This window comes from Corvus moneduloides, chromosome 6 (genome assembly GCF_009650955.1).
Source record: "Corvus moneduloides isolate bCorMon1 chromosome 6, bCorMon1.pri, whole genome shotgun sequence".
In the NCBI taxonomy this organism is placed as follows: domain Eukaryota; kingdom Metazoa; phylum Chordata; class Aves; order Passeriformes; family Corvidae; genus Corvus; species Corvus moneduloides.
Genome location: NC_045481.1, coordinates 36,942,920 through 36,966,124, shown reverse-complemented (window position 1 = coordinate 36,966,124; position 23,205 = coordinate 36,942,920). Strand labels below are relative to the sequence as shown.

General features: G+C 38.6%; 1 protein-coding gene across 2 annotated transcripts in view; it reads right to left on the bottom strand.

Moving 5' to 3' along the window:
* Positions 1-2,300: 2,300 nt before the first annotated feature.
* The window catches only part of LOC116445232 (cytosolic phospholipase A2 epsilon-like), a 33,136-nt gene continuing 12,231 nt past the window's right edge, over positions 2,301-23,205 (bottom strand). For both annotated transcript variants that reach the window (XM_032111630.1, XM_032111629.1), the window contains 15 exons: positions 17,085-17,127; positions 16,573-16,636; positions 15,105-15,247; positions 14,868-14,957; positions 14,122-14,159; positions 12,353-12,488; positions 10,357-10,493; positions 8,965-9,187; positions 7,972-8,086; positions 7,036-7,173; positions 6,653-6,760; positions 5,623-5,814; positions 4,975-5,144; positions 3,754-3,940; positions 2,301-2,916 (listed from right to left, as the gene is read on the bottom strand). In XM_032111630.1, coding sequence (XP_031967521.1) covers positions 2,708-2,916; positions 3,754-3,940; positions 4,975-5,144; positions 5,623-5,814; positions 6,653-6,760; positions 7,036-7,173; positions 7,972-8,086; positions 8,965-9,187; positions 10,357-10,493; positions 12,353-12,488; positions 14,122-14,159; positions 14,868-14,957; positions 15,105-15,247; positions 16,573-16,636; positions 17,085-17,127 — 1,993 coding nt within the window. In that variant the 3' untranslated portion in view covers positions 2,301-2,707. The remainder of the gene's footprint in view (positions 2,917-3,753; positions 3,941-4,974; positions 5,145-5,622; positions 5,815-6,652; positions 6,761-7,035; positions 7,174-7,971; positions 8,087-8,964; positions 9,188-10,356; positions 10,494-12,352; positions 12,489-14,121; positions 14,160-14,867; positions 14,958-15,104; positions 15,248-16,572; positions 16,637-17,084; positions 17,128-23,205) is intronic.

The following is a 23,205-nucleotide window of genomic DNA, read 5'->3' as shown; positions in this document are numbered from 1 at the left end:
AAAGAAATTTTGTTATCCCCATCTCACCTTCTATTTTGCTGTAAATTGTAAATTTACAAATGCTGTAAATTCAGGCAGTAAATTGTCTTTCAGCCAAGCAGATTTTGCAGTGACAAATATCACATGAAACAATTCCCAAGTCACCTGTAGAACATGTAAGAGAGTTTCCCTTGTAAAGAAAAAGCTTTAAAAGCTCACTCACTTTCTCAAAAATTTTGTTACTTTGTGTATCTGAATTAAGATGCTCCAGTGAACAACCTCTAAGAGGACATATTAGGGAGGGTGAAATTAATGTTGAAATCAATGTTAATTACTCCTCATGTTCTCACATATTCTTTATGTCTTCACATTTATAAGACTTCACTGCACAGGAGACTACACATCATGTGAGGTGGTCCCTGCCTCATTGAGGGAGTACGCAAAATTAGTACACAAGAAATAAAAAAATGAGAGTTTGGGTTTTGGTTTTGTCTTTTTAAAATAATCCTTGCTATTATAAAAATTAACAGATCAATCAATTTCAAAATAATCTCATTTCTCTTTGCAATGAACTGAGAACAAGTTGATAAAGGTAATTTCAATGACATGATATAAATTATAATTTCCTAAAATATTTGGCATTTTAAGACATTCTAACCTAAGAACTAGCTCCAACAAATGTCACCCAGACAAACTTTGAACACATTAAAGATAAGTAACTAAAAGATCACAAAAAGCAGTAGTCAAAGGAAGGTAACCCAAAAGGAAGATATTCCTAGAGGATGGCAAAAGCTCAGTTACAAGTCTGCATGTTTTTATCAGTGATCTTGAATATCTTGAAATTAAAAAATAAATATATATATATAAAACAATCACAATTGGTACTATGTTTCAAAAAGACAATATTGAAACACTGGGGAAATTGAAGAGCTTGAGAGTAGTAGGAACTCTCAAAAAGGGAAAGGTGGGTGCCATATCAGCCAGCAGGACACAATGAAAAGCAGTGTTAATCAGGTTCAGGCTGCATATTGCACCTACCTGGGTTTTTTCCATCCTATTGTTGAGTAAGTTTACCCTGTAAAATAGAGTGAAACATCCTCCATCCTACTCTGTTTCATTCCTGGCAAAAAGGTCTAGGAAACCATGACAGTAAACCCAAATATATCTCTAGAAAGGACCCAGAGGCACCCCATGAGTTAGCTGTTCTAGTGTATTGAAGCAGAACCTTAATTACAGCTGCCTCAGATATGGAGAGACAAAAATCTAGATTTAAACATACAACATTGTACCTGAGAACAGGGTTACACCATGCTCTTTCAAGAGTTTCAGGTATATGAACACAATGAACATGTTCATAAGTGAAAAACATTGCCCACTCCTTCTCCTCCTCCACCCAAATTGCTCTTAGATGCCCCATCAGCTGGGGGTGTTTTTTAGGAAAAAATCAAAGAATCCTTTTCTTCCATCCATTACCTAGAACTTCATTCCATACAAACAAGTTTGTCACTTCTGACCATAGTCAAGACTATCCTGATCTCAACACTAATTCTGCCCTGTTGACTCTGTCTGCATTTCCTTGCAATGGTGGGAGTCTTTTATTAACAAAAGGAAGATAATCCAAAACATTTTCTGAGCTCCTGTGACTAATCTCTTCATGAATCACAGCTCCACAGTGCAAGGCTGATGTTGTGAAAGACTGAGCTTATGACCTGCCCATTGGAGAGTTGTGAGAGAAGCCTTTGGCTACTATTGTCCCCCAGAAGACCTCTAGGATGTTTGATAATGAGAAACCAATCTCTCAGGACAATCCCTGCAAAGACCATTTGCCTGTAAGTGTTGAACAGGTGTAAGAGGTATGTCTGGAAAGGATCTCTAAAGGGTCTCTTGCTTTGCCCTATTCTATGCAGACAGCTAGCAGCCACTTCCCATCTTATGAAACACTGGGAGAAATCACAAGGTCATCCTTCAGGAACAGTAAAGGCAGGTAAAGATGAGTGAGACAGCACAGTCAGCAGAAACTCCAAGAGAAAAGTGAAGGCAAGTTGGGCAACATGTCTACTACTTAGGCTGAATATAAGTGGTTCTGTGAACAGCAGCTCAGAGAGGATATGTTTGATCTCCTGAAACAAAGATGACCTAATTCAGGGGTATTTTTTATTATTGGTGAAAACTGTATAAATTTTTACAACATTGATACTAACTTAAGAAGCTTATTTTCAAAGATTTATGAAGACAGTTAAATACAAATCTCATAGTGGACAGACATTCAAATCAGAGAAGATAACCTTCAATAATTAAATAAGCAAGACCAGCACAGTGGATTAGTTTTTCATCAAAGAAATTTCATTTCAAGGGATTGTTGTTCTGCCACACAGAAAATCCACCACATAAATACTATTTTGATACAAATTTTAATGTGCCACATATTTCATTATTATCTTACACAACATTGTAATAATTTATATTGAATATATATAGCAATTGGTAAAGTAACTTGGTAACAAAACTAAAAATGAATTTTCTGCTTTGAAGTTTGTTTTGGGTTAAACAACTGGTAAATTCCAATCTTTTTGTCTGAAGAGCCATGTAAATAGGGTGGAGTCCAGAATGTCCTTAGGACGATGTGATTTCTGCACGTATCACCAATAAGAACCAAACATCTTGACCTCACCAAACCATAGACAACCCAAGAAATACCACATGAAAATTTGAAGCTAGTGTGTGGTGGCTAATAATTCCGCTGCTTCCTCCGTGCCACTGCCAAGCGCAAGGCCTGAATAATCAACTTCTCATTATTCAGGACATTGTAATCAGTCAGTTTCACCAGTTTGTCAAAATTCTCTTCACTGAAACACACCTCCCTTGTCGTAAATGGGGAGAGGATGCTGGAGACATCAACTTTGCCTTCAGCCATCTCTTCAGGACTCCTTTCCACACCTAAGGGGACGAACCACAGGGAGATTCACCAATAAGGTTTTATTGCAGTATGTGGCTCCTATCAGTATTTACATAATTATAGGTAGAAAAGGAAGGAAGGAGAGGTATAATTTGCCAGAGGGAAGTAAAAGTTCTGTGCATCTGGGTCAAGCCTCTGTCCAAATATGATTTTACACCATTTGACATTTACATCACCCAAATAGCTTGAAGTTAGAACAACATTTGTAGCAGCAATGCTAGACCACTGCTGGGACAACATAGTTAGTCTTTGTTACTCAAACTAGAAAAGCACAGGCAAAAAGGAAACCAGATACTCTTGTACTAGATAAAATAATAACCATCTCACTGAAAGTTCAGGAGAAATTATTTCACTCAGACAGAGCATATTACTCAATTAAAACCAAAGCTCTCAGGCCTCAGTCTGGGAGATCACTTTTAAATATGTGGAAAAAAGCTTGGATGAATGGACTTAACACCAAAACCAGCAGAAGGTTTTTCCTCATCTTTGTTGGCAAGCAGGAGTGCACAAGTCCATGTCTGTAGAGTAAAACAGCTTGAGAACCTACCCATCATGGTGTACATATATTGAAATTTTTGCCTTCATACTATCTCTAGTAGCTCCTGTGAAATAAGTGCCTATATTAATCTCAAGTGCTTTAAGAAAAGATTCAAGTGTTCATATAGTTCAGACATGCTGACACAGACCAGTTATGTTTGTCAGTGATGAGACCCGTGCTGGCATTGGAAAGTTCAGAGATGACAGTGATACTTTATGAAATAGAAAGGATTCACTAGGAAAACAACTTTTTATTAAAATTGCTATCAAAGATGACTCACCAGGAGCTTTATATCTTTTGAAGGTGTCATTTACTAGGGGAAAAAAAAGCACTGTTGGAGCTTGTGGACTGTCAGCCTCTTCAAACACATAGCACTCCTTCAAGTTTTCCCTGTCTTCCTCACTTATCTCAATTTTGGGAAATGGAATTTCTTGCTCTGAGAAGTACTTCGCAATCTGATCCAGAGGCTGGATGAATAAAAAAAAAAAATATATAAAATTCTTATAACAATCAAAACTGATCCAGAGACCTGGATATTTTAAACTCCAGCAGCTAACAGGAATATTCTAAGGTTTGAATCTTCCTCTGGCAAGACACTAAATTTCAGATGGAAACAATCATAACCACACCAGACATTGTAGCTTATCTTATTTTCCACATTGCTTTAGGCAAAACAAGAAAATAGTCACTTTCTCTGAACTTGAAAATGAATCCAAAAGCCACAGGTCTAATTTTATAATTCCATTGAAACCAGTTCAGAAGGGGAAGGCAAAGAAACTGCAAGAATGGAGAAGCAACACATCAGTCCAGATTATTCTGCATCCTTGTCTTGACTTCTTCATTATTTACCACTCTCCCAATCTTTCTGTCCTCTGCATAATTGGTGTTGCTTGATAATGACTCCCTATTAACAAATACACTTATCAACACATCTTATGACCTCATAAAAAACCCAAAAACCTTCAACAGCTATATTTACTATATACCTATGTTTAATTTTATATTATTATCATTATATATGCAACACTAATTATATTCTTTTAATTATTAATCAATCTGGCATTAGTCACTACATTTCCCTAAGACTGGTATGAGGTATAAAGGCCAAGACACAGGTTTTCTCATTTAATCTGTTAAAATATTGTCAGGACTTTCCATTGCCTTTGTAATTTGTTCAGTACAAGGATAACACAAATCAGTAACAGAGTTTCAGAACACTCTATCATTTTATAATATAATCCAGAATATAATCCATCAGTTTTTCAAAATTCTTGAATCCAGTGAAGACCATGATGATTTAAAAATGCCTATATCAATCATTTTCTTCTAATATCTTTCTTAGTTACTGAGAAATAAATCACCTAATGATCTAAATAATAAATTAGATAACAATAATCCAATTGTCCTTCCAGTACTGAAAAATTAGGTGTTTTACCTGACGAGTGCTAGAGACCAAAAGACCATGAAGGAAAAACATCTCAGATACCATGGCTTTTCTTACCAGTGTTTGGGACCCTCCACTGTAATTCAAATGCAGGATGACATCCACCTCCCTCTTTGATCTTAAAAGTGGAGGGTAGCTGGTATTAATGAAAAAGCCAGTATCAACAAGGGAGAGCTCATTGTCTGCTGTTTCCATCAGTTTATTTGGGAAGGAGTCTATCACTGTGTCTGAAACAAAATTATTTCTCATTACAACAAATAAAGCACAAGATTGATTTCTCCTCTGAAGGAAGGTAGAGAGTGAAGTATGGAGAATTTTGTCCCTTATTGTTCCTGTCTTCCTTTCACTCTAGTTGCACTTATTTACAGGAGTAAGTGACATGCTACTGCTTTTTTCTTCCCTTCTTCCTGGGCACTGCAGACTGCTTTAGCCCTAAAGGGGAGATCTCTCCTGCTTCCTTCGGCTGAGCTCACTTTATCCACAGGAACAAAATTCCCAGATCACCAGATACAATTTCACCCCTCAACAGCCCCCACCAAAATGGAAATGCTATTCAAATCTGGCTTTAATGTTTTCCATTTGTAAAGGAAGAAGTGGCATTTCAGAAGTCAATCTTGTCTCTTCCTCTTTGTTGGAAATCCTAAGTGAATTCCAAAACCCAAACCTCCTTAGAATATTACTGAAAAACAGGCTGTTTTACTGTGCCTTTCCAGGTAGAAAATCCTTCACTCTCCAGATACTTGTTATGCAGCTGGAAGCCTCTGATAAAATTAGGATACTGTGCAATTGTTGGGCGTCCTGTTAAGACATCTCGCAGAGTAGAGGAGAGGATGCTCGAGGGAGTGCATAGACACGTGTCTACCTCATAGGGATTCACAGACAGAAAGGGTTCTTCTGCTGCAAGATGGAAAGAAGAAATTTTATGTTTAGGATAGTTTTCTGAAATGATCAGTATTTTAAAAAATGGAGTATCACCATCCCCCACTCCAAAGGTAAACCAAACACAGTTATAAGCCCTTAAGATCTATGCCACCAAATAAAATTCAGCATTAGACAGTGAATTAAATGACAGCTACCTGCAGGCAGCAGGCTGCCAGGCAGTAAGCACCACCTTCTACTCTAAGTTTCCTCAAATGATGCCCAACCTCTACAGTAACATGTGGTGGAGGGGAGAGACAAGTCCCAACACATACAGGAGGACAGCACTGGCCTTTCAACAGGACACTTTCAGAATGCATGTCAGTGCCACCCAGCAGCAACACCAGCTTAGTTAGGAGACCAGTCACTCCAGGCTCCCTGTGCAATTAACAGCAAGAGTAAGCTTTCTCCATGGGCAGCTCAGTGGAGAAAACAGCCTTCTGCAAGAGCCGTTTTCTCTACCCGTGTTATTACTGGCCAAGGAGGACCATATCCTAATTTAACAATCTTAAGATGTGTTCTTGATATAACATGACTTTTAAGATGTGTTCTTGATATAGCATGACTTTTATATGTCTTCTGGAGACTGGTTTTGTTGTCCGTCTGACCTTCAGAAGAAGGTACAGCTTTTCCAAAGCTTTTCCAAAGAAGCACAATTTAATTTTAAATCAGGCAGAAAAAAATTCTTAGCTGACATCTCTGCTTCACTTTCCTCATCTTTTACTTTCTCACTTTGACAGCATTTCTTTATGCATTAGACATCTTCACAGAACATAAGCAATATATACCAGTGGTGCAAAAAAATTAAAAATCTCACCAATATCTTTTACTCTGTCTCTGGTCCATCTGCACCAAAAATCTTCTGAATCAGCAGCCAAATTCCAGACATACATCACATCTATGGAAAATATACTACTCCACATGCCTGCAACGTGAAAGAGGAAGAGAAGCTGATTGATGGAGTAGCCTTGGAAGAATCTTAATTGATACATACCTTCAGTTCTTCCCATTGGATACTTCCTTTCTGTCTGTATGGATACCTTTGTGGGCATACTTAGTAGGTATGTCCTTGCTAATGTAAACTCACACCTGCTCAACCTGTCTGTCGGTGTCTTCCCAGTGCTGTCCACCACAGACCACATACTCGCCCATGCCAGCTGTCCTTCCAGTAGACCACCTTCCCCCCTAGGCAATAGTCACCTTGCATATAGCAGATCCGAGTCTCTGAGAGCTTCTTCACCATCCTTCCCATAAAGAACTGACTTCCGAAGTGTTCTGCGCGAATAGACGCTCCATATTTCAGGAGACCAACTTCATAAGGAGTGAACTCCAGCCACTCTATGGCAACAGCAGCCAGATCATGAAAAAGCAATACCATGTTAGCTAACACTAAACAGAGGAGATCCAGGAAGCAAACAATGAGAAAGACACTGGCTCATTCATAGCACGCCATTCACCAGCCATGGCTGTATCTGTACTGCCAGCAGTATCGATGACATGAGGTCCTTCCACACCATGGCAGGGCAGTCCCAGGCTGTGATACAGCAACCTCCAGCAAAAAAGCCCTGGTCTGAATGAAACCACAAGCATTCCCTCAATATAGTTAATCTTACCCCAAAGTATGTGTTGCTCATGCATAACTTGTTTCCTTTAGGGCTCTAGTGCCAGAGAGCTTAGCATTCACTTGGTGTCATGTACTTAGCTGCTCATGTTAAACAAATACTGTGAAAATTAATAGTAGAGGAAATAGTGATTTTCCTGACCCTGGACCCAAAAATTCAAAGTTTTTTCTTTAATTGTTTAAAATAAGACCATGTGGAATCATCATAAGAATTTGTTTCATTACAAGGTTTTTGTGACAGGATAAACTGTGACTTTGACAGGTTTTGTGGTATAATTACATTTCTACTTCTAGAAAAATGAAGAACTCAAATTCTAAACACTAGAGAAGTTTGGATTTTTTTTTGTTTGTTTGTTTCAGTCACTATTATCTGAAAACATAATGGTTTATTGGGGCATTACTTGCAATTAGAATGAAAAGACTATTTTATTATTAAAGCTGATTGTATCCATATCATTTTAGTTTAGACCATTGAAATTATAAATTTTTTAAGAAATCTAAATCATAACCATTACCTCTGAATGCCTGGGCACTATAATTGGACTTGAGGTTGATGGCCACATAGATGGGCAGTGGGTTCTGGCCATTATCCACTGCCTGCCGTTGGTCCGAGAGTCTGTGCTCGTCTTTCTGGTTTTGATTAAAAAGGGTTAATGGAATGAGAAAAACAACTTGCACTTCAAATAATATAATGTGAATTATCAGCTTTATCCATTCCCAGGTCACTGGATTGTTGAGAAATATCTGGGATATTCCAAACTTGGCAAGTATCCCAGAAGAAGCAGCTGCACCCTATATGAGTTCTCAGATTTTGAGATATGCAGAGAAGTTGATTGTAGATTCAGCAAGAAAAAAAAAAACATTTCCAGGAAAGATGATGCAGCTAAGTGAACGGTAAAGTTCTTTCCTCGGCTGGGTCTTTGCAAAGAATTGATCATATTTTAAGGTATTTTGCATTTTCATGAATATATTCTATCGAACATGACAATCTAAAACTTCATTGTATAAACTTAAGCCAGAATGAAACTACTTAAGATACACTATTTTTAAAGTAATAACATTTCTTAAAACTTTATACCGTATTTAGAAAATGGTCTTTCTTACTATGTGAGCCATCTCCATATGCAGTCTATACCTAGGTCACTTTATAAATATCTATCTTCATTTATGATAGAGAAGTAAATTATTTCAAATTTTTAAGTGCCTCTTCTAGTCAGAATATTTTATGCCCAAAGTGATTCATTTACAATTCAAAGTATTTTTTCTCAGGGTACTTCTTTCTTTAAGGAGGAAGAATACCTTTGACTGGTATGACATGGCTCCTTCAGTTCAAGGTCAACCTCTCTTCAAATCCAGATCAGTGTTTTAATAATGGGTCTGAATATATAATATTTAATCAACTGCTAAACTAATTATTTGCATTAGTAGTACTGAATGGCATGCCAGGATTTATTTTCTTCTCCACTGTAGCTATAGAAGCTCAGCAGTTATATGGAAGAAAGGAGTACCTTATCATGTAGCATGGATTCAATGACAAGACCCCAAAGGTCTATGAAAGAAGTGTTATGTCCTTCTTTAGTCCTCTCCATCAGGTCATTATAATAGTACTTCAGACAATCCAAAGAAAAACAGCAGATCTTGGATTTGGTTACTTGCTTGCGAGCTTCCTTGATTGCGTCCTCCAGATATTTTTGTGACCAATTAGCATCTTCATATAAGTTTGCCATGGTCCTGAAGAAACATTAGAAGAAAATAATGAAAGAAGAGTAATGCTGTGGTTTGTTTTCAGAAAAGTTTTGTGCAACTTAATTCTTACGGGGTTCACAACTAAAAGGTAAACACACTTAAAATACGCTCATTTCAGGAGCAAACAAAACCTCCAAGCTTCGCTGGTTTGGATATGATAAAATGGGCTCAAAACTTATCTTGAAATACAAGGGAGAGCAGAAAACAAGACCCAAGGCTATTAAATAACAAGGTTCCACAATTATTCATCAAATCAGTTTCTTGGAAGGTGGGGAGAAATCTAGGGAGCAGTCACTACTACTCTGCTCTAGTCCTGCGTTTGTTCCCATATGTCTGCTAATGGCTTGTGCCAACAAGAAAACTGCGCAGTTTTGGGCATGTCCTTTTATGACCATTCTTACTTGTCTTCTTGAAATCATAACACAGACAGATACACTCAGATCTCCACATAAAACAAAGAAGTTAAAAGAAAAACCTACCATTAAAATTTGGACTTACATAAAGTGACACACACCTCAGTGAAAAAAATTCTCCTCTTCCAAACAGGTGTAGAGGAGTGGAGGTACCTAGAACCTACTTGATTAAATACTTCAGTTATTTTAAGTATGACATTATCTGCTCTATGCCCTCCGAGGGAAGAGCGCACTTCACAACGAGCCACCATAGCTGCAGTCTCTCCAAGGTCAGTAACTTGATGTAATTTGTTGGACTTTCTGCGATAGTATTAATTCCACTAGCCCCAAATACATCTTTTACCAGAGGGAGATGCACTGTAAATCCAAAATGGAAGTGAGAATAACCAGAAAATGGCAGGCATAAATTCTTCTTCCCATCTTTCTTCAATTTCCAGTCTAAAGACAAATTCATTGCATTTAGTCTAAGGTATAATTGATAAAATATGAAAAGGCAATAGAGCATTTAGATGAAAACATCAGGCATAGACTGAGTCGGGGGGTGGCAAAAGCAGTTAATGAATGTGGTGATTGATCTCTTAATCCATATGTTTTGTTTCTTTGCTCCAGGTGGACAGAGAGGAGATTGTGGGGAGAATGGAAATGCTTTTTCTTTGCTAAGTGCCATATAAGCTAACGGTGTTATACAGAGCCAGCAATATTGAGCAGAGAACACATAAACCTCATTTGGGTCATTCTCACCATGTGGTACCCGATAAACCTCCAATGTAGGAAATGCAGTCTAACAGGTTGAGTTTCTGGAGGCCCAGCAGGCTGCCATACATCGCTGTGAGTGATCTCGTTCCTCCCCCAGTTGTCGTAATGGCCACCACTGGCACCTGTTCAACACAGCAAGGCAGAAGGAGCAAAAGCTGTGCACGTATTAGACACAAACAACCCTTACTGCAGAAATCAGATAACAGGTTGCAGGCATTGATACAAGCAGGGATGCTACTTGGCATGAAAAGGATGTGATTGTTGGAAAAAGCTTGTTTGCCGCTGCCTGATTGATGTGAGAGGGAAGGCTTATGTCTTACCCACTCAGATGGGGTGGGAAGCTGCTTACTTAACATATAACTGGAAATCAGCCTCACCACTCTGGAATTTTTCTCAAAGTGTATTATTAGAAGCTGTCATAGAAAATACAGGATTTACCACACCGGAGCAGATTATGGATCCATGATTCTGCCTCTAACAATGACCAGTGTCACAGAGGAACACACATCGCCCTGTAATCAGCCAGACCACACAATAGCCAAAGCCTTCCTGGCCCCAGGCCATTAATTACTTTATGTCCTGAAGCACAGTCATTGGTAGGGTTTCCCCCTCCACGGTCCAAGTGTAATTGAAGAGACAGACTATTTGTCTCCTAATCTTTTCCTGATCTAGTACACCCTTTGCTTCCGATGGCATCCAGAGTGTGGATGCTTACACGCCCCATGGAAAAGGTCTATTTATACCTTTAAAGTATTTGCTTCCAATTTCATAAAGGAATCTGTGTTCTAAAGTCAATGAATAGAGCATGAAGAAAATAATTCTCCCGCTCTACGAAAAAACAAAAGCACAGAAAACCCAGAAAACAGATGTTGTTCCTACCCTAAACTCTTTAAGATCTTAAATCTAAGAAATTTTATAAAATAATAATGAGGAAAATCTCATAATCTTAACTAAAATCAGAATAAACTCCAAAATTTATATTCTGGGGTTTACATTTTCTAATCTATTTTAAGTTAAAACTCTAATGATTTTTTTTCAGTTCAAATGTAAGTTAGCTAACAAGGTAGAGGGGATATTTTCCCATAAATCTGAAGTTGAACACATGAACAAGAGAGCCAGAGTAATTAGATGTTTTTAGAAAATAGTTTTCCATGTGTGAGGAGAATCTTAGCCGTGTAAAAACGTTTGTTCCAGCTTTCTTGAAAACTCTGTTTCCCATATTATTCTCTGCTCTGAACCCAAACTAATATTTTTGAATAATATTTTCCACAGAACTCCTTTTTGTTAACTGTCAGCTAAAGAGTGTTATTGTTATTGGTATGTTTGTACTTTTCTGATGGTCAGCAACCCAGTCAGGCATCAGCAGCTGCAAAACTTATTACTCAGTTACAGAGGCAGGAACAGGATCTAGAGTGATACAGCTAAACTTAAAATCAGCTATTTCATCTACAACTCAGTGATGCTGTAAGAACCACTCTTCTTTGCCAGCTTGATGGTTTTATTCTATCCCTCATTTTTCCCAACAATACACCTTTTTTGCTGCAGAAACCCCTCCAAGAATTTTTATTCAGATGTCTGTGTGAAAACATTTGTTTCTTCCTCTCAAAACCCTTTACACGTGTGCCATGGCCACCATGTCTCTGTCACTGAGTTAAGGCCCTCTGTTTCTCAGGAAGCATCCCCCAGCTGTTCCATGTCTGCCCACTATAAATTTTCCTCCTATGAGCAATACCAAGAATAAACAGGAATGGACAGTTTGAGGAGCTGTTGAGAAGTTTTTGGGTCTGTAAAGACATTATCCTGCCTCCCCTGCTCTGCCACATTAACAGGCCCCTGCTTCTCTTGCTCATCTCTTGCCCTAGGTGACCAGGCCTGGCCCACACCAGAAGGATTAATTAAACTGGGATTTTATTTGCTTGAATTTGTGAGCCAGGCCTTGATATCCTGAGAGTAGTTGCTACCAGGGACTGTATTGGCTTGCCTCATGTTCTTTCAGATCCTCCTCCAAATTAAGAATCTTTTTCAGAGCAGCAGCAACATATTTCTTCCTTTTCCGCAGGAAGGCCTGCTCTTCCACGCACAGGCTAAACCCCAAACGTACATCCAGGTCTCCTGAGCTGGAATAGACAATGGGACAAATCAATGCACACATCAATTACAGCTGATTTCAAGATCTGTAGGACAGGTAATCAAAAAACAAATAATCTGTAAAACAAGTTATTTCCAAGTCTGCATATTGATAAAGGAAGGAAGAAAAACAAACATTTCTACTGCCAGCAAGAAATAGCAGTGAGGATGAAGAGGAGTTTCCAAGGTACTTTAGATTTCTTGTGAACATGGAGACAAAGACAAGACACACAAGTCAGGGAAAGAGCACCAAAAGGAGTAATTTCAGAAGTACTTTTTTCTGTATCCATTCCTGTTTATCACTATGACATCCTGGAAAATTCAAGTGATGACATCATCACTTGTTCTCAGGTTTTGACAATCCACTAGCAGCATTTAAAGTGAGAGTTCTAATGAGTTATGTGATGCAGCTTGAACTTCAAATCAAGCATCATGCCCTGGTCACCCTCTGTCTTGGGAAATCCAGCCTTTCACCTGTGTCCTGACCAGATTCCTAGATAAGCATTTGCAAGCTTCATCCTGCAAATACACAAGAACATTCATCACTTCTTTTTTTCACATGTGCAGACACATGTAATTTTTTCCCTTGAGAAGTGTGAAGCACAAGCAAAAAAATTCAGGAAAAAGGTGCAAACCCAGTCAAATGGCAGCTAATGTTATGTGCCTTCAGCAACATAAATACCCTTATCAGTGAGAAGAACACTAAATATCGACCAAATCTTCTGGGTCATATCACCCTCTGGTGGCTGCAAACTCTGTCCTGAAAATAATTTTCACCAGTATTTCACAAATATTAATGTTTCAAGGATTAATGCTACTAACCTCTGTTCCCCAGCAATTTTGATTTATCAGTGTCATTTTGAAAACAGAATAAGGTCAAATGATTTACGTTACAAAAACCAAACAACTCTTTTAGCAGTAGATTAAAATTTTTCTTGCTTTCTTTCTATATCTCTGTGTGTTAAATTTACATGTCAATATATTTTGTTATGGGCTGAGGTTGTACAGGTAGCTCTCTCCATTTACACAAAGCTCTCCCATGCTGTGAAAATCCACCTTGCTTCCCTTCTGTATATCACCCAATAGTGGGGGTGCTGTGAAACATAGGAAGTTTTCAGCTGTACCATAAAATCTCATTGTCTTCAACTTTACCTGTCACTGGTGCAATTCTGTCCCTGCAAGGGGGTTGGCAGAGGTGCAGCTAGTCAGGTCTCAGCCCCCATTCTGCTCAGTGAAGCAGAAGGGGCAGAAGCCAGGCTACCCTATGTTTGTTTTGGTGATTTTGCAAAGTTAAAGACCAATAGAATTTATTTCAGTCATTGTGCAGATCTGACTATTGGCATAAATGGGAAATAAAATTAGTAAGTGAATAGTACAGTTTTATTCGTGTGTGAGAACAAGAGGCACAGAGCAGGCTCATTTATTCTGAATGGAGGCTCACGAGCTCCTACTGAACTGCACGGTCCTGTAACTGCAGCTGACTTGCACTTACCTCATGCACCACGTGAGCACAACACAAAGCACTCACACGGTCTGTGTTCATCTCTCCACCTATCACAGAAAAAGCCTACAGAACTAGTTTACAGTAGTCCTGGATGATAGGACAAAAAGAGGCTATCTTACCATTTTCTTGCTGTCAAGCACAAGTGAAATGAATTATCCTAGAAAATGAGAAAGGTAAAGCTAATTACCACCAAATTTTAAAACATTTCTTTCCTTCAAGCTCAGGCAATGCTCAGACTAAGAGAGGTGGTTCTCAAATAATAAATCATATGGCTAAGGACATTATTTTTATACAATTAACCGAAGCGTCACTCCCTGCCCTGGAATCAAATTTTCTCTTCTCTAATAAGCCTGTGTGTTTGGGGCAGAGAGCATGCCACAAGCTTGCATTCTTACACCAGTTCCCAGTGTGCACACTTAGAAGGGGAACAAGAATGAGAGAAGTTACCTTGTTAAAATAAAATTTTAAAAAATACACACAAAAGAACCCCCAATATCAATACTTAGACAAACTAAAATCTGAACTAAGCTCATAATCTGGATTGGCCTTTTTTCAGTTGTTAGCCATTCCAGTATTACACCAATATTTAAAAAAAAAAAAAAAAGTTATTTTGAATGCATGTGCATATAACAGTCATTTTTTGTTCCTTGAATCCACTTAATCCTAACTGTGGGATGCAGGTTTGCAACGATTTTTGTATTGTTGAAGTAATTGTTAACACCTTCTTCCTTAAAAGTGAATATGACAACCTTAAATTTTTTTAACATTTCTAATAAATAGCTGTACAATTTTATACAGTGGTTTTGTTTACTTGGTAACTTCATTTCCAGCGGGACAATATTAAGCACATATTAAAAATACTCACCTCTTCTAGTATTATTTCCTTCTGCAAAGGGAGTGAATTCAGAGGGAAGGAAAGGACCCCAGATTTCTCTGTTTCATTTCCATCAGCCAGCTGAAGAAATGTAAAAAGCATTGGGTATTAACACATGAAAGGTTTATCATCTCTAGAACTTCTCCACTAAGAAGGCTAGTTCAGTTTACTGGTTCTATTAACTTCTTGTTCTAATTTTGAATAATAACAGACAGAAGGAGAACTTACCTCTTCTGGCAATAGGATATCCAGTCTTGTCTGGTCATTTATAATGCAGTGAAATATGATTATATGAAGGCTGGGGCCAGAGTCCAGCAAAATCTTCTGACTTCCTTCATGGGATCCTTTCACTGTAAATGTGAGCTCAGGGTCTAAACAGAGAGGCAAGGAACAAGCAGAATTTTAACTATTACAAGCAAACACACATATCTAATAAAAAAAACCCAATCCACCTCTATTCTGCACACTTTTTTGTTGAATTTTCCTTATACCACAATGACTAAGTAGACTTCAGGTAGCCAAAACAGACTGAAAACTGATATAAAATATCTTGGTGAATCTGTGTAAATAATCAATATACAGAATTCACAGATTTTTAAAATACTCTACCTTGCTATTTATTAGATGCTGTCCATTAGTAAATTAAACCAAGATTTAGATTTAAAGGATTGTCAGTTTAAAGGCATTTATTTGATGGCAGTCTGTTCTGGTTCATAGTATACATTTTGTAATATTAAGATCAATAGTCAAATAATTCTATAAACCCAAAACTCAAGCAGACTACTTGGCATGTGTCCTCATGTCACCAAAACTGAAACAACCTGAAGGCTGTGTTCTTGTACAGAAAAGCCTTTATGTTTACAGACAGATCATATGCTGTTCTATTGCAAGATCAGGGCCAAAAAACATATAATTTTAGGTCACTAACCTTTCCTCTCTGTGTTACATCTCAGTCTGAAACTTCCTATAATGCAACTCAGTCATTGCTACCATTTTCCTCATACAAGTCAATTTTCCATCCATGAATTAACCCAGAACAGTCATGAGTTTTTGAGATTTGCCCCAGGAGCAGCTTTACACAAGCTACTGTTCATTTGAATCAACTTAAAAACTAGTGAAGAATCCTGCTGTATTTGTTAGAGCTACATTTTATAGACAAAGTACTGTTCTGGTGATCCTATGGTAGCAGAGTACTTTCCTGCAACTTGCAGAGACCCCTGTGATACAACTTTACATTTAAACTTAGGTGTATTACTTTTGCTAAAGAAGCAAAAGAAAGAGCCTCCTTCAGAACCCTAAATGTGCAGAAACTTTGTACGTGCTCAAGCCCAAATCAAACATATGGGATAAGATTTCTACATATGAGTTATAAGATAATTTTTAAAGATGCCACTTAGTTAGAAAAATTTGTTTTGAACAAGTGATAAACAAAGAGAACCAACGTAATTTTTCCAAGTTTCTCATTCTAATATGCATGGCTCTGTTTTTGCATCAGTTTAAGATTTGCCTCATAACTAAATACTTGACGAACTTGAATTTTGACAGATACAATCTTTCTGCAAGGTGGGGCATGGCAAAACTAAGTATTATGTGACAGAGAGCAACATGCACAATGGATTATTAATTTTTTTCCATGTCTGTTATAATGACTGAATCACAACACAAGAACAATAGGCTAATGAAGCAATAACCTCACTTGTGGATTGCTGCTTCAGCTTCCCTGTATCCACTCTAACCTCCAAACAGGAAACCTCACGTGCCTGCAGGAAGAGAGGATAAATGATGATTGAGAGAAGTGTAGATGTCATTGCAAGTGACTCATACTGTTCCCAACCAACCCCTCTGGCTGATCAATGAGCAAGACAATTATTATCCATGTCTTCAGATAACATGAGGGCAATAATGATACGGTGTTTCTTTCCAAAACTGAAATAAAGAGGAACAACTCATGAGCTGCTTGAACTTGGAGAGACACTTAAGCAAAGAAGATGAGCTGTGTTCAAATTAATGAGTGTTTTAAGATATGGGACTGTTTTTATGAGCATTGTAACACTTTCTTCATTAACTCCTGATAGTGCTGAGCCTATGGGTTTATAGAAGAAAGTAGGTGGCAGTACTGGCTTTGGGACACAGCTCAAAGTTTCCAGAGTTAGAAACATGAACACTTGTTATTCAGACACAAGAAATATCATAATGAATATATTTTACCACTAGTACTCCATTTGTAATAATGCCATCAGGATAATCCAGACTAGAAAAAAAAAAAAAAAAAAAAGGAAGATAATGTCATGGGTGGGAAAACTCAGACAAATATTTAAGTCTATGGTTAACACATTAGTTTTTCCCCCCCCCATCACCTTTGACATCTCTGACTTTAATATTCTCACTCAAAAATACTTCAAAGCATAGGATTAGGTGATGAGCTGAGTTGCAATTTTTTCCATCCACTCATGATAAACATGAAGCTGGAATTTCTACTCCTGTTGTCTTAAACATTTGCTTTAGTAAACCATGCAATGAGTGACATACTGAGTTTGAGAACAGCTGCAGCTGTTAAATCCATCTTGATTCTTTTAAGCATTACAGAGTTTTATCCAACTTTTTGTACTTCAAAAACTAATACAACTGCCTAGCTTTCCACAACTTATAAAAAAATTACCATCATGGCAGAAGAAATTGTACTTACCTCTATTAAATGATCTGCAAATCACACATGAGATTGTAACAGATCACTGCATGTATAGATGTGTTTCCACATCTAAGGGCAGGGGTGAATTCATATACTGCAGCCAACAATGTTTATATTCTAAACTATTTTTCCACTGGAAAAATCAAGCACTGTCTCATTAAGGATATCTTATAATTTACCATTTCATTAAATTAAAAGATGTAAATTCATATAGTCTCAAGAACTCAGATTACTCCAAAGGGAATACATATATATGTAACTTCACAAGGATTGAGCACTGACTCCCCAGCCTGCTGCAGAGAGTATGAGCTATTTATTCAAACTTTACAAGTCATGGATTACACATTTTGAGGTCTCATTTAGTTCTGTACTTGATGTATGTATTTCATCTCAGCTGAAACCAGACATTACAATTCCTTCAAAATTAAATAAATGACATTGTTTTTATCCACTTAAAGTGAAAATTTATCACAACAATTAGATTTCAGCATAAACATACATGATAGTATTCACTCAAAATTGCAAAGCTCATAAACAGTTCAAAGTTTTGTTTATAAGTCAGTATTTTCCTTTAAGAGAAAAATTTGAACTGGCTAAATACAGTGCAGAACATTCAGGAAAAACTTTCCACTATAAGAAAACATCAACAACAAAACTCAAGCAAACACCTCTCGTCAAAAAAAACCCAGTTATACACTCAAAAATTTTGTAAGATTTTATTTTGGAAATGTATTTTAAAAGAGTTCAAAGAACATTGGTCAGGAATTGGTAAAAATATACTCAATGTTTCCACCTGCACACAGGTAAAGGGTGTAAGTGCCACTCAAGTTTTGTTTCAAACATAAATTTTTGTACTTAATTATATTTTGTGTCAAATAGTTGTAACATTACAGGACATACGGTGTCACCATCCCCAAATACTTCATTAAAAAATTAAGGAAAGCAAGAAATAGCATGATAGATATTAAAAGACCTCAGCCTGCATAGCCTGATGGAATGAAAGTGCAAAGACAGGTAAAGATATCTCTTCAGGGAGGTAAACATCCAGTAAAGTGTAGTATTATTTGAGGTACTGGTATCAGCAAAGTATAAAGTTAGGCTCAAAGTTAGGAGGTTCAAGGCATGACCTTCAAACAGGGTGGGAGAACTGCACTGTTGTACAGAACAGAGCAGAGAGCTTGGAAGGCTCGTGGGAAGACCCAGGACACCTCAGTCATTAAGGACCAATGGCTGAGATGTCTCTATTGGGTTGTCACCTCTGCTGCCACCGCTGTAAGGAAGCCCAGCTGCTGCCACTTGTTTGTTACTGCCCATGCTGCTCTTTTAACTTTTATATCCCAAATTCTAAGGCTTCTGCTAGTCACAGCAAAAGACAGATGCTTTATTTTTTAACTTTTTTTCAACCTGGTGATCCATACCCTTGTTTTAAGAAGAGCAAGGGCACTCATCTTTCTCTGAATTTTAGGAAATCAGCCATGGCTAGAAACATAGCTGAGCTGGGTGCAGAAGAGCTCAGGTTGTCAAGGACCTTTGAATATTTTGCCTATGTTTGGAGCACTGAATAACTTCCACTTGTTGAGATTAGCGGACAATTTCTCTAACAACCAACCTGCTATTAGACAGCCCTCATTACACAGACTAATGCTCCCATTCTCTTCTCCATTACAGTTTGTGAGTTGTGGCCTTTTTTTATTGCAGACCTCAGTTTCACTAAGAATTGGGAGCATATTATGGCCTGCAGCAGGGAAAGACAGAAACAGAGACTCTGGGCATCCATCCTCACTAAAAGTATGTTGAAGGAGTGCCTAAGGCTGCAGTGGACTCTATGAGCTCAAGGATCATTTCCCAACACCAACATCAAACTGCTGCCTTCTTTTTGGATTATGCTTGACTTAAAATGAAATGGGCATTTTTGTACAGGAACTTACAGCCACACAGGTTCTTATATTGCAGTTCTCATTTAGAATAGGCAACTGTGCTCCATTTCACCAGAGAATCTGTATTTTTTGATACCTATACGAAATTTGAATTCTTTCATGTCAGATCCAGCTTTCCCTTCCTTTGGTAGCTTCCATAATAATGCAGACTACTATTCTGAGCTTTCTGACAACCCAAGAGAAGCATGGGGGATGGTATTGTTTCAGTAAAGAAAGCTGTATTCACCTCAAAGGTAATTTCTTGACTGAAAACTTTTGCCTTCAGTGCTCCTCCACACAGAAATACAAACAGTACATTTGGCCCCCAATGGATGGAGACTCAGCCTGAGGGTTTCTCAGCAGTGTCTAAACCAAATGGCTAGCATGGTCTGCTGGATCCCCTTCACATGAGGGGTATTTCTCAAAAAAACACAGCAGAACTACAGAAAGGAAAAAAAATACTTTTATTTTCTAAAAATCCTGCTTTTGCCATATTTCAATAATTAATATTTAACTTTTATACAGCTTTTTATACACCTATTTACATTTATTTGTGTTAATTGGGCTTTGTTTTAAACATAGTCTTTCACATTTGGAAAAAAAGGGAGAGGGAGCAGAGATGAAAGGTTTTGTAAGAGTGGTCCTTCATTCTTCTAAGAGTTGTTAGAGATGCACTTCCTCGGCTTGAGACATCTGAAAGATAAAAGAGGCCAGAAAGAAAATCAGCAGGTACAGCAAATATGCTGGGGCTCTCAGACCTTTCCTTGGAAACTTAAATTACCTTGCAATTCACCAGAAGCCTCTTTGTGGCCCCGCGGTGTCAGGTGTGGGCTTCAGTAGAAATCGGAGGGGAGAGGGATGTTGAGAGAGCGCAGCCACCGAGTCCAGCGGGACCCCGTCCCTGTAGCAACACGGATAGGCTCATTCTGATGCTGGACTCTGCCAGTGGAGACACAGGGGAGAAAGCCCAGGTTACCACTGATAATCACCAGAAAATAACACAGAAAGCACTAAAGCACATGAATCAGCAACCTGTGTACAACGGCCTTACCTTTTCTGTCACTGCTGCCCAAGTGCAGCAGCTCTCACGCCAGTTGGGCTCATGTTATGGGCCCAGAAAACATTGGGCAGGCATTTGCAATCCCTTGACTCGGTTGGTGGTGAAAAGGCACTTGGAGGAAGGAGCATGCCTTCCTCTCTGTGTCGTTAGGATCAAACATCTGGACCTCAGTGCCTGCCACTCTGCAGCACAGAGGCGAGCATTTGCTGGTACTGCAGCAGTGGCGTAAGGGTGAGGCAAAACTACAGAGGGATTCATCTTGCAGTTGTGGAAACCCACTACCAAAATGAAGCTTTTCTTTCATTTTAAATAAAATATAATGGGAATGGACGCAGGAAAAAATTTTGTACAGCCCTCCAATGTATCATGAGGTAATTTTTATAACGTTCTTTTTGGTAAAAGTAACACAAAACACAACCTTTGCAGTGAGGTTACAGGCAAACAAAAATAGGAGTGGCAAAGCCACTATTATAGGTGCACCCCAGGAAACATTCTTGGCCTGGGGTTACACTTCATGTGTGATATTATTCATCTGAAATGCTGGAAAGAAAGAACAAGCTGAAGTAGTAAATTTTGCAATTAGTAAAATCTAGAATGAAGATGAGGAAGAAATTTTAAATTACAGATAAATAGTATCAGGAAAAATTGCTCGTGAGATTAATTATTAATTTCAGAAATAAACTGCCATATAACACATCCCACCCTCCCCCCCCCCGCCAAAATACTTTCTTATTGTTCCCATCACAATACAGGATTTCTAGAAACTATCCCACATGCTGTACTCCTTGTTACCAGAGGGCTCTCTCCCTCTGCCAATTATCTCTAACCTCTGTCAACACTTCTCCCATCCACCAATGACAAAAAAAACTTGCCCAAACCTGCTGAGCTTGTTCAACATGGAAAGGTTGGTTTGGGTCCATAGCTTTCTGGTGATCCATCTCAACTATTTCACCTCAGTTGTTCAGACCCTTCCAGGGCTCTCTAGTTTATCTATGCAATCCATTGTCTACAATTTTAATGGACAAATCCTTTCATTACTTACTCCTGACATCACATGTTCCAAACTGAGTGAAAAGAACACCCTTTCAATATCCTACCCATATCACAATATTTAATCAATTCAGATGTGCTCAGACCATTATTCCAGACTCAGCTGATGGGCAGAACAGCATTGATCACCCCACAAATGCAAGAAGTATGAATGAGGGATAGTAGGAGAAAGGTCTACCTGCCTTCTGACAGGAAGCCCATTTTCTCAGTCCTACTGTGACCTTACAGGGACATTCCCTCACTTCTAATGCAGCAACTTCCTGCCTTTGCATGTGGAGTTCTTCAGGCCACAACTATTACATTGGTCACTTAGGAATCATACTACAAATGAAAAAAAGTAGATCAGACACCTTCTTGCTGGAGCAACTGAGCCATGACTGTCATGCTTTTTAAAACATCTTCCTTGATACTGCAAAGGATCCTTTTTATTGGTACAGTTCCAACCATCATCTTCCAACCAGTAGAATTCCTACTCAGGCATCACTTGAAAAAATTGTCCCATTTCTGACTATATTGAATACAACTCCAGGAAAAGGCACTTGGGTACAAGGTCAGACCGAAGAGTTTGGTGCAGAGCTGATGGCACACATGCTCCAAGACAAGTTCCAGCCACCATTCCCGTATGCAAACCCATTTGTGCACAACATCCAAGCCAGACAACCTCCCTCGATCTCCCCCATCAAAAGATAGGATTATCAAGATTTTATGTACCAACTCCATAAGCCATCCTGTAACCTGCAAAGGAAGGAGGACCCTAGAAAGGATATTTGGGATGCCTACTAGAGCTTGCCCATTGCCATTACTGATGTTGTGACACTCCTGAGGTGTGACAGGCACCATTTGCCTTCATGCTTCTGGGCGTTTTGCCAGTTCTGGTGCACAGTAAACAACAAACAATCCACCCTGATGACTCTCCATAAGAGATTCGGAGACTCTTTTGGCTCTGATAGCTGTTTTGTGTGTGAACACTGTGATATCTTTCCTTCTCCATTCTTAACACTGAGCTACTGTCCTTTCACTAGCAAGTTCTTATTTCCGCTGCTGTCAGGAATTCAAGGTGTCCACCCACATATTATCCTGCTAGGCCTCCTGAAGTGCCCCAAATGCCTTCAGAAGGTTCCAGCAGTACCATCTAAGAGCAGTACCTTCTCTAAGGTTAACGATACATTCAGTCCAATAACATGGATTGAACTAGTAACAGAAATCCTTTCAAGTGTCTTCCTCAGAGTCATGAACCATATTTTGGAGACAGACTAGAATACCCGTGGGTCCTGCAACAGATTCCCTTTCCAGTTCAGGTGGCAGTTTCCCAGACTCACAGCATGAATTACCTGAAACAAACACATCCTCTAAACAGTAAAACTCCACCAACATCTTTCAAGCCTATCAAATGAAGCTGCTGCTGGCTCCTCCAGCTTTCCTGGTTCCTCAGTCCTCAGACTCCCACAGTGGTCTTCGGACCTTACTTTATGCAGAATATTTGGTTCCTTTCTCTACCACAGCTCCCCATGTGTAGCCAGATGAATTGAATAGATCAGCTTATGGAAGTGTGTTTTATAATGTCATGGCTTTGAAAAACCAGATTCCCCAAGAAGGGGGTAATTAAGGCACTTT